The sequence below is a fragment of the Thermobia domestica genome, chromosome 8 (assembly GCF_964235325.1).
Source record: "Thermobia domestica chromosome 8, izTheDome1.hap1.1, whole genome shotgun sequence".
Classification (NCBI taxonomy): Eukaryota; Metazoa; Arthropoda; class Insecta; order Zygentoma; family Lepismatidae; genus Thermobia; species Thermobia domestica.
Window position 1 is genome coordinate 157,401,495 of NC_137461.1, and position 12,207 is coordinate 157,413,701.

General features: G+C 38.4%; 1 protein-coding gene across 1 annotated transcript; it reads right to left on the minus strand.

The window, feature by feature from the left end:
* Nucleotides 1-1,656: 1,656 nt before the first annotated feature.
* On the minus strand, nucleotides 1,657-3,144 carry LOC145692359 (uncharacterized). Its single transcript, XM_081767657.1, has one exon. The coding sequence runs from the start codon at nucleotides 3,142-3,144 to the stop codon at nucleotides 1,657-1,659; it is 1,488 nt and encodes a 495-aa protein (XP_081623783.1).
* Nucleotides 3,145-12,207: the final 9,063 nt, after the last annotated feature.

The following is a 12,207-nucleotide window of genomic DNA, read 5'->3' on the forward strand; positions in this document are numbered from 1 at the left end:
AGTGATCTATACATAAACATAGGACTTAAGGCTTTTGCAGCCTTAACATTTGGGTTGGTAGACATACAAAATAATACAAAGTTAACATATAATATACAAAACATATAATGTAGGTAGTATAAGAAGAAACATGTAAAACACATAGAAACAGGATGATAAATCAAGAAGCGATGGTTTAGAGAGAATGAGAGTTATTAGTCAGATGCAGAAGGAAATAATTTATACACTATACCAAAAAAAGTAGCGATTTGTATGACGATGGAGGTGAGAGATGAGATGAGGTGCAAAACACGCCACAACACATAGGAAATGTTAAATAGAAAAATGAGAGCATCTTCTTGCCTAGGGGCGGCTCTAGGCTATGATGTGGACAGGGGAAGCCCATATTAGTGAGAGGAGAATCACTGTGCAGTAGATGGAGTTATGAATGGGTGATGAAAATGAGTATGGAAATCATCGAGGAGGTTTAAGTCTGGGTGATTCGGTGGTAGTGTGTAACAAAACAGGGTAAATAATAATGACAATGGCGTATGCATATATCGAGAAGGCGTGGGATGAATTGCTAAATGGTGCATGGCATCTAGAAGAAGAGGATGATGATCGTGGTAACGTTTAGTAAGATAAGTAAGTCTGAGTTTTTCGATATGGTACTGTAATGTAGGGAAAGTGATAAGACTGTAAAGATGTTGGGTAGGACTGGGTAATTTGATTCTATGTGCAATTCGGAAAGCATGGCGTTCAAGTATTAGGAGTTTGTTGTAAAAACTGGTTGGGGCAGATACCCAGGCTGTGTGGCCGTGTGTGAGAGTTGGGCGGAGAAATGCTTTATAGGTAGTAAGAACAGTGGCTGGTTTTAAACCCCAAGTAGTGCCAGTTGAACGTTTTAGTAAATTTAAGCGATTGTATGCTTTACAAGTAATTGATGCCAGATGCTGCTTCCAAGTTAGATGACGATCGAATGTCACACCTAGATATGTTGATGTCTTACTGGCTTGTATGGGAATCTGGTCAACATGAATGTCAAGTCTATTGGGGTTGCGGCGAATTCTAGTTGACTTTTTGGGTGGTAGAAATACGACCGCTTGTGTTTTTAAAGCGTTAATGTGAAGATGCCATTTTGTGCACCAGAGACAGAAATTATCTATAGCTGTCTGTAGAAGCGTATTAATTTGTTGCATGGTATTTCCCAGTGCAAGGAAGGCAGTATCGTCAGCGTATTGAAATATGTGCACCTTGTCCGGTAGTGGAGGCATATCGGTGACAAACAGAAGGTATAGAAGTGGAGATAATGCCGAACCCTGTGGAACACCAGAGAGGAGAAAAATGGGATGAGATAATTTATTGTTGATAGAAACATATGCAAGTCGGCCAGTCAGAAAATTGTAAATGATTCGAATATAAAGGATAGGAATATGAAGGCGAATAAGTTTGTAAATGAGACCCAGATGCCAGACCTTGTCAAATGCTTTTTCTAAATCGAACAAAACGAGACAGGACGGTTTGATAGAATTATAATGATTAGTGATCAAACTAGAAAGACGTAGCAGTTGATCATTGATGGAGAAAGCAGGTCGGAATCCGGCTTGATAAATAGAGAGTATGTGGTGTTCGGCGAGATATTGATGAAGGCGTTTGACCAAGATTCGTTCCAGGATTTTACTGAATGTAGATGTGAGCTGTATGGGACGATATGAGGAAACATCGTCCAATGGCTTGTTTGGCTTTGGAAACATCAGGGTTTTCGATATTTTCCAGGTGGTTGGGTAATACCACCAAGAATAAAAGTGTAAATCGTAAGTGGGTTAATAAGGAGAGAGGACTTTCCTTGATATGGCGATACGTGATGTTGTCAAAGCCAGGTGCAGAATTACGTTTCCGGGTAACTACGGTTCTGATATCGTCAACAGTAATAGGAGAAGCTAATGGTGTGTCAAGCGGAAGAGAGTGAATTATGCTGGGTTGTAACTGGTAAGCAGCGAGATTGATCTTTTCGACAGGATGAGATGCATGCTCAGGAGGTTGTGGTGTGAATATGTTTTGTAGATTGTCAGCAAAAGCATTAGCTTTTTCTACATCGTCTTGTGCAGGTGAGTTTTGGATTAAAAGAGGATACGGCGTCCTGGTATATTTGCCACACAGCGCATTGAATCGTTTCCAGTACTTGGAAGGATGATTAGTGTCTGAGAGTTTGTTGCAAGTTTTTACCCAACATCTAAGTTTATAAGCACGTATGTAGTTACGTACTGTGCGCTGTAACTGTTTGTGGTGACGCAATGCTTCTGGATTTTGGGTGAGAGTATACTCACGATAAAACTGACGTGAACGTGTTATCATTGTGAGGTAATGAGGCGGTAAATTGGGCTGATATGGTCTAGAGGTACTGGTAGGTATGGACAAAGCACTGGCTTTCTGGATGGAAGATGTAATTACGTTGATGGCAGCGTACATATCGTCCTCTGTTGAGGGCACTGTAAGATGAGCGGTGGAAGTGGAAAGATGAGTCTTGTATCTGTCCCAGTTTGCTTTATCGAAGCGAAGGCTTGTAGAAAGAGTAAGTTGGGTTTGATGTGGGTTTGAGCTGTGAGTATTGATAGAAAGTTTGATTGGGACATGGTCGCTGCCATGTGGATCTAGTACTTCAATGAGGCTGCGTGAGGCAAGATTTGCCGACGTGATGACGATGTCTGGCGTTGTATTTGATATGGGGCGAGTTGGTTTAGGAAGATCGTGAATAATCCCAGTGGTATGAGTGGTGAGGAAATTTCTGAAGTTCGTTCTGTCCTGCTCTGTCCGACTGTACATATTAAAGTCTGCCATAATGATATAATGGGTGAAGGTGTCGGAAATGAATTGAAGAAATTCAGTAGGTAATGGGTGGCCAGGCCGTATGTAGATTGTTGCAACAGTGACGGTGAGGTTTCTAAAATAGAGTGATATGATAACGTATTCTGGAAGATGAAGAGTATTGCAGATGTGGCGTCGGTGAGGAATCTTATGAAGGAAACCTATGGCCGTACCACCATGGGCACGTTGAGCTGGTAATTTGAAGTCATCGCGTAACAAGGAATATCCGGGTATGCGACATGTTATAGATGGTATTAGAATTGTTTCGTTCAGCAGAAAAGCATTGGCATGTTCTTCCATGAGTAATGTTTCAAAGAGCACTTTGTTTTGTCGAAGTTAACGGATGTTAAGATATAAGAACACCAGAGCCATGGTGGGAAGTAACAGGTATGGATGTATGAAAATGGACCGTGTTTCCAGAATAGGTGGCAGTAAAATTGATATTGAATGTAGATTTGGCTGCTTGAATGATCTGTTGAAGTATGTGCGGTCGTTGAAAGGGTTGAATGTTTTGCATTGCCAAAGTGAAGAACGTCAGAAGTTGATTGAGAGTGATTGGAGCGTCTGACGGATGGTGATGAGTGATAGGTTGCTCAGGAGTACGAAGTGGAACGACAAGCTCGGGATGATCTTTTTGTGGTTCAGGTTTGCCTTTACATCTATAACTGTATGCAGGATGTTGCTCCTGACAAGTGGGACATTTTGGAGGAGAGTTGAGATTCGTACAAGCACGTGTAGGGTGTGGTCCGGAGCAATAACCACATTTATGCGTGTTGCGACATTCAGCAGTAGGATGCGTGTTATACTCTTGGCATTTTTCGCAACGCACTGGCAATGGTTGTGAGGAACGGGATGGTTCCACTCTGTGTTTGTGCTGATAGATAACTGCTCCGTTCGCTAGCAGATCGTCAATAGTTTCCTGGTGGGAGGTCAATACACGAACCATATAGGTAGGACCTCTATCGTTCTTGATCCGAATGGTTTTTGTGATTGTATGCCCTTCGAATTTCAATTCCTCTAAGATTTCCTCATCAGTGTATGAAGGATCTACTCCTCGAATGACCACTGAGAGCAAAGGCGTACGCCTAGGAGGAGGTGCTTGTTTACGACGGTTGTCTTGTAATGATGTTAATTGCGCATTTTTCCCGAAAATGTCAACAGGAACTTTGTTCCGAATAGTGGAAAACAAAGATGAATCTGTAGTCTTCAGGATGATACCATTGCGCGTGTGAACTATTTCAGAGATGGCTGCTCGTGGTAGATACTTTCGTAGCTGAAGAGCAACAAATTTTGCGTTCGAAAACTTTGTGTCGAAATTAGTTAATAGCATAGAGTAAATTGAGTTGGATGCATTAGACGATTGATCGTGAGGTGGATCGGCAATGATCATTTCGTCTGTATCCGTATCTGAATCTGAATGCAAATGCTGCTTTTTAGCTGGAGGTGAAGCGAGGCGGGCGGCATAGCTCTGTTTCTCTTGAGAAGATCGAGATCGAACTGAGCTTGTAGAAACAACAGAACTTGTAGATGCTTGTGAGGTTTTCCGCTGTCGTCTATTTGTAGCGCAAGAGTCCGTCCGTGGTTCTGCCTTGGTGGCACGAACGGATGGTCCGGCTTCGACGCGCGGGAGATTAGAATGCTTGCCACTAGTCTTAGAGCCGGTTGTCTTGCCAGAGTCCGCCATAATAATGAACAAGCCGATGGGCAAAAGCCCAGGATAAAGAAAAAAGCTGTGTCTGACGATATAATGAGAAATGAATGAATGAAAAATGTAGGTGAGAGTACCCGTTTGGATAGTACTCAAGGGAGAGTGAAACTCCTACCAGATCCGTAGCACTGGAGACCCTTGGCTAGATCAGTCTGGACTACAGTGCTCGAAGAAATGGCGTGGAGAAGCACCCAGGATGAGAAACAGGAAGGAATTCCAAAAAGCAGCTGTTCGGACGTCTGGTACGTCACAGCTGTTAATGATCGATTGATTGAACAGTCGATCGGAAGTATCTGCCGAATAAATAGTTTCAGTGGGTTTATTTATATACTAGGAAGGCACGAGGGTTAAGAAATTCATTTGTTTTTAATAAAATATCAATTTAAGGAAATATGATATGAACTTGATATTGTAATAATAAAATTAGTCAAGATATTGTGTATTTACTTATTGAATAAAAAAATTAAAGTATTGTATTATGATAAATGATACTCTTTTGGGGATATGAAGTACGCTTATTCTTCTTTTATATTATATCGGACAGACATACTTTATGTATTAAGTACCTTAGTATTTTTTCATTAGTATTTTAAGTACATTAGTATTTTTTCATTGTATGTACACGAGTAAACGTGAATTCACACTTCCAATTTCCATATCATGCAATATTAGACAATCAACACTACCGCTGAGGTTGGTTGTTTGACAGCAACATAAGCTGTTCTACGAGTGTTCTAGTTTCTTGGAAAAATGTCTGTGTAACAAACAACAAAAAATAGAAAGTCATTCATGCTTCTACAACGAATAAAAATCGGATGGAAGACGCCATTTAGTATCTACAGGATGATTGATATCATGTAAAAGTTACAAAGAAATGTCATTAACCTTATATATGATAGGGAAAATTCAAAGTTGGTCAAACATTCGTTTTATTTCACAGGTTACAGTATTTTGTAAAACCTCTGAATGTTTTAAATTATTCGTTTCAACATTACCTTCTCTTTTGTTAATTCTCAGTTTTAATATATCTACTTAAACTTTATGAAAAAGTATTAAGTCGAGGTGATTTGACTTCCACGTTTGCTTTGTGACAATATTTTTATCAGCATAACTATCGTAGTTTTTACCTTTTTAAATGTATTATTCTTCTTTTGATTGACACATTCATTCTAAAAAGAGGAATAAACAAAAATGAACTAAAACATAATAAGAAATGAATACCGATCAATGTTTCGGATATTCTTTCAATTGGAGATATCCACACTCTCTCTTTCTTTCGGTTTATATATGCATAATTCTTGCGTCTCATCTCTAGAAGGAAGAGGGCATGGAGACTCAGTGGTAGAACGTTCATCTCCGTTGCTTGGGGTCCCTGGTTCGTTCCCAGCTCACGCCGTGTGGACTGTGTGGTAGGCAAACACCGTACTCGTGGGTTTTTTCGGGATTCTCCCGTTTCCTCCCACTTTCTTTATTCCATCACTTCACTCATCTCTCATCATCATCGTCTCCTTAGGCTAACTTGCCTAATCGCGGAACCTAAAACTGAAAGATTTCATTTCAATACATTTGCTTTAGATGGGGAACTTCGAGTAAAGAGTAATCATCATACATCTTGCAGGAACAAATCGAATTTAAAGTATGCAATTGACCTAGAGTGGATGTGAACTCAAAACTCCAGGAATTCTAGCCTACTGCCTATAATACCTTGACTATTCTTTTGCTACTGCCCAAGTCTCCTAACTCAAGATTTGTGTTCATGAAAGATAATTGGGGAAAGAAAGAACAGAAACAAAGTTTAAATTTGCTTTTTAAAACGAAATAAACACAGATAGTTTCGGTTTGCCGAATAAAGGCTTAAGTAGGAAAGTCCCGATTAGGAAATCTTTTGAAGAAATCTTGAGAGTGACACAATAAGCCTTTTCTGCCATAGAAACCTGCGTGTCTTGGTAGGTATTGAATTAATAACTCTGAAATAGAAAAGGAGTGCCATGTGTGACAAAATCTGTTACAAATGTATTTGCCGGGAGTCTACATTGCTTACCTCTTCCTGGAATTAATGATATGAACAATCAGTCCATCAATATGCATCCACTTCGTAATTTAATTGTGTTTAACAAAGCTATTCAAGTTGTAAATAAGAATAAAATCTTTATTTATATTTATTTCACTGTTGCAGTTCACACAACAAGCTTTAAAGAGATAAAAATCAAACAAATCTTCATAGTTTAGCACTTATTGTTATACAACAGAAGTATTTAAATAATCCTACACATTAAATTTGTTTCACACACTTCTCTTATACACTGCTTGGTGAGTGGATACTTGACCACTGAAATGGCCATTACGTGTCGTGGGTTCTAATCTTCCACTCACCTGTCTTAACATTCTTTTTTCTAATGCTTGTCAAGAAATTAGTCACAAATATAACGCAACACTTCTATAATTTTCTTTAGAAACTGACCACGTGATCTTTGTGCTTCTATACTACGTCGAAGAAACTTTTGTTCATAATATTCCTTTGTTTAGCTGGCAACTATATCCCAGCAGCCTGGTGTGTGGATCGCTCGCTGTGAATGTCGTACGTTGAAATCTCGCCCTAGACATGGATGTTTTTAACTGTTTACATATACTTGTATTTTTGATGTAGTTAAGACTACGCAATACTCCGTGGAGAGAATTAACTGTTAAAAAAGGGAACACTATTTCTTGGCTTCTATCGCTTTTGCCATATATGAGTGAATATAATAGTTGCCTACCAAATAGCCATGTTGGATTCAAATCTCTGCTAAATTTTCGTTAAAGGAAGCGAGAGGTACCGGGGTAGCCTCCGTCAAAAACTTCCGGTACACGGTACTAAACACAGTTTCCGGAGGTGAGAAGCTTCTTCAAAGATTGCACACATACAACATCCACATCAACAACTTTCTTGAAGTATAGCGACGCAAATCTGTCTTCAACATTGGGGACACTGCTAAGACCAAAGCCATAATCATTTTTTTAACAATGTTGAAAATATTTATGACGTTGAGAAACAATGTCGTGGAGGATCAAAGGAGCTGAGTTTTCTCCAACATTGGCAGGTGGACAGATTTCAGTCTTATTCTGCGGGCGAGAGACTCACATTACAGTAGATGAATCTTATTTCTGAGGTAAACCTGTTGTACATTATATATCAGGCTATGTTGATGAAGTGGCAGTCTGACACAAATTACTACAGTATTACAAAAACCACATTTAAAATCGGATTATTGGGTGGACAGTCCGTCCCAGCTCTAAGATTGAGAGGGACATGTCCCTATCATCCGCAATATGAGCCAATTTTGAAGGCAAGCGATTGATCCCAGAGTTAGTCACTCCTGGTGACCCACTTCGAAACACGATACAGTTTCCAGGTAAGGTGTTTTTACCGATTGCATACATGCAACATCCATATCAATCAATTCGCCTTGATGAAAGGAACCTATTAATGCCAAAATTAGTAACTTACGATTACCACTTTCCGTATACGATTTCTAAAATAATTTATGGGAGTGAAGTGTTTCCAGGAATGGCAAACATGCATCGTATGTGCTAATCAACTTTTCTTGAGAAAGACAATGCTCGGTAACGGAATTATCACTTTCGGTCAAATATCTCCGGCTTGCACACATGCAACGTATATATCATTCAACTCGTCTTCACAGGACTGTATGATTCAGTAACTAGTATAATTATTTTTACTCTATTTAATCACGATTTACAATTGAAGTACTAGGATTATTACTAAGATTAATACTGGTCACAGGAAAGAGAAAATCGTCATGCGTACGAACAATATGACCGTGTAGGTGTATATTAGAAAGAAGGATAATAAGCTCGTAGGAGCTCATTACTGGAATTATTTTCTTTTAAATATTAAATTTTACATTATTTTTGAGAGTGGCATTTTCGAGGTTTCGGGGTTCAAAGATGGGGTTGTTTTTAGTAGTTTCATTAATAGCAAATTCGAAAAGCTACATAACACTTTCGTTGTGTATGCATTTGCAAGATAATTCCATTACCTTTCAAATATAAAGAAAAAAACGAAAGAAATATCTTTCATAGTTGCTCAGAAGCAAATTTGGATCCAGAACTTGTGACAGAATTGTCCTCGAATTTGAAGCATTCTAAGTCGCCCTAACAATTTTTTTTCTGCAAAACAAAAAATATGTGTCTCATCATTTTGCAAAAAGAACACTATATTTCAGTATGATGGATATCTGTGACAACACCCTAAAACCCCCTGCCTGTCTGCATTTGGCCATGATGGACTGGCGTGGTATACCAACAGTATACCATACATCATATTAATATTTAATTGCATATATCATCATAGTAAGTTGTTTCCAAAGTGCCTGTTGATATTTCAGAATTTGAGAAGTAAATGTAGTTATTCATTTAGTTGAACATTAGAGGCAATTGAGAATTCTATCGCTTTGAAACAGTGTATACAATTTTATGACTCTATAATTAACGAACCATTTTGTACATTAAGTGCAACAGGGCTATATATTTGAAAGTTTCATTTAGATGTTAGTACTTGCTTTAAATTGATCTTGTGAGTATAATATTGAGTCTAAATTCATAACTAACTATCTAGCTAACTCTATGGCCTATGGAACACTGAGGTTTAATGACGCGATCACAAAAGCTCTCTACTAACTTCTAGCCTTAGTCAATTGGATCCAGTTTGTACTTTGTATTCCTATCTCTGCGAGATCCATCTTAATATTGTCCTCCCATCTGCGCCTAGGTCTTCCTAATGGTCGTTTTCCAATTCGTCTTCCTGTCAAGACGTTGATAGCAGAGCGGTTTTACTTTCTTCCATTCTAGCTATATGACCCGCCTACCTAAGCCTCTTTGACTTGAAGACCCTTACAATGTTGGGTAAATTGCATAAATTATGTAGTTCCTCGTTATGAAGTTTCCGCCATTCCCCGTTCCCGTTCCTCTTGGATCCGAATATTCGTCTCAGGATCTCGTTCTCAAATACTTTCAGTGTATGTTCTTTTTTCAGAGTAAGCGACCATGCTAAGCAACCACCAGAACAACAGGCATGATTATCGTTTTATATATTTTAATCTTCAAATTCCTCGACAAAATTCGGGACGAGAAGGGATTTTTTACCGAATAGTAACACGAATTTCCTGGTTTTATTCTGCATTTAATTTCTTCGTAAATATGATTTGCATCTGTTAATATTCGTCCTAAATTTTTGAAAATACCCACTTTATCAAAGTATTATTTAATATTTTAACGCATCCATAATTTGCCATAGTGCGGTCCCGACGCACTACCATGAATTTAGTTTTCTCTGCATTTACTTCTAAACCCATATCCCTGCAAGCGTTTAGTAAGATCTCGGCATTTATTTTTATTGTTCTCCTAACATCCCCTATTAAAATTACATCATCAGCATAACCTGGTGAATACCGTTCAACTCCAGGCACTGGTTGTTATCTTTGATTTTCCAAGTTCTGTAAGAGCGTTGTATAATGTTTCTCTCCAAACTGAGTCGTACGTCTTTCTAAAATCAATAAATAGTTGATGTACTGGGGTATTTTATTCCCACTTTTTTCGAGTATTTGACGAATGGTAAATATTTAGTCGATAGTTGATCGATTTCGACTAAATCCGCACTGATAATCTCTGATAATTTCATCTGCGTATGGGGTCAATCTTGCTAATAGAATATTTAAAAGTATTTTATATAATGTTGATGAAGAAAAATGCCTCGATAATTATTACAGTCTGTTTTGTCGCTTTTCTTGTGGATTGAAACAATGAATGATTCTTTCCACTTTTGGGGCAATTCTTCCTTGTTCTAGATTACGGGAATGAGTTCGTGTATCTTGTTACACACTTTTTGGCCTGCAGCTAAAATTAACTCAGCCGGAATTTCATCTACACCCGGAGATTTGTGTTTATTCAATTTCTTCATAGCGATTTCTACTTCTTTTGTCTTGGGTTCTGGAATATACGGTTCTGCGTTGTGTATCTCCTTTTCTCCACGTACATTATTTTTTGACTGAGTGTTCACCAAATTGTCAAAGAAATCTTTCCATCTATTTAAGATGCTTTCGTATCAGTGAGAACTGTTCCATCGTCAGCTTTCTTACATATATAAGCATTAGGTTGATAGCCTTTCTTAAATTCACTGATCCTCTTATACATGTCTCGAATATTTTTATTTTTACTATTGTATTCAAGTTCCTTAATTTTAGTTTTCAAAAAGTCTGGTTTCTTTGTTCTAAAGGTTTTGGAACTTTTCCGCCTGATATATGCGAAATTTTGTGTAGTTATTTCATCCGGATTTTGTAGCCAGTGTAATTTTGCCAGCTTTCTCTTCTCCGCTAGTTTAATGCATTCCTGGTCGAACCATGGTTTGTTCCTACGTATTTCCGCGTGTTGAAATTTTTCTTTTAATGACATTTTAATGCTATCTCTAATTTCAATCCAAGTGTCCTCAACACTAGTGAACTCCGAATCTTCTAAAGCCGAGAATCTATTCGAAACTTAAATCTGGTATTGGTTTCTTACCTGGCTCTTTTCTAATTTATTTAAATTAAATCGCTCCGTTTTCGTACATTGAATATTACCTTTATTCAATCTCTCTCGTATTATCGCTGCTACCAGGTAGTGATCAGTGTCACAATCAGCCCCTCTAAACGACCGGATATCAATTATGCTAGATTGTCTTCTTCTATCTACTAAAACGTGATCAATTTGATTGTGCTTTTCCGTCTGATGATGTCTAAGTGTATTTATGAACGTCGCGATGGGAATTTTCTACTCTTCACGATTAGCTTTTTGGATGTTGCATAGTTCATGAATCTAACACCGTTGTCATTACTTTACTTGTGCAGAGTTTCGTTCCCTATAATCGGTTTGGAAATATCCTCTCGTCCTAACTTCCCATTGAAACCCCTAATAGAATTTTCATATGGTATCGCGGAGTTGTCAAATATCCGTTCCACTTCTTCGTAAAAACTGTCTTTTATATCGTCATCCTTATCTTCAATTGGAGAATGTACATTTAAAACAATAATATCACACCACCGTCCCTTAAGAGTAATAAAAGAAAGTCTGTCAGTAACAAATTCAACCCGTTTAATTGCTGGTAATATGCCTTTATGAACGAAAAACCCTGTTCCTAACTGGTGATTTTTATTTCCTTCCCCTTAAAAGCACATAAACTTTCTGGAATTCAGAGATCCATTTCTTTCCCACCTAACTTCCTGAACTCCTACTTGGTCCATCCTCTAGGAGTATTTCTCTAACTCAGTCTTTACGGATTTCAACGCGCCTGCCCTATAACGACTCCTAATATTCCAGGTTCCAAATTTCCTGTCCATTTTCTTTTGCAGAGGTCGTGCCAAGTTATCAGTCCTTGTCCGAGGCTTTTGTGAATATTTCTGAACAAGTTCCTTTTTTTTTACAGGAAGAGTTTATTATCCTTACCCAAACCCCCAAGCTGGAGGACCATTCCTAGTCGTCTCTCCGCGACTGCTTATTCAATATATTCCCAGTTAAACTCAATAACTAGAGGCCTTCTCCTCGATCTGCAACCTGAGGACGCGCCATGCTGTCGGTAGAGGAACCCACGTTATACTGACGAGGAAACGGTCTTAAGTGTA

Bases quoted from the DNA above. Each gene is read 5' to 3' on its own strand.
- LOC145692359 (XM_081767657.1), bottom strand. From the start codon at position 3,144: ATGGAAGAACATGCCAATGCTTTTCTGCTGAACGAAACAATTCTAATA.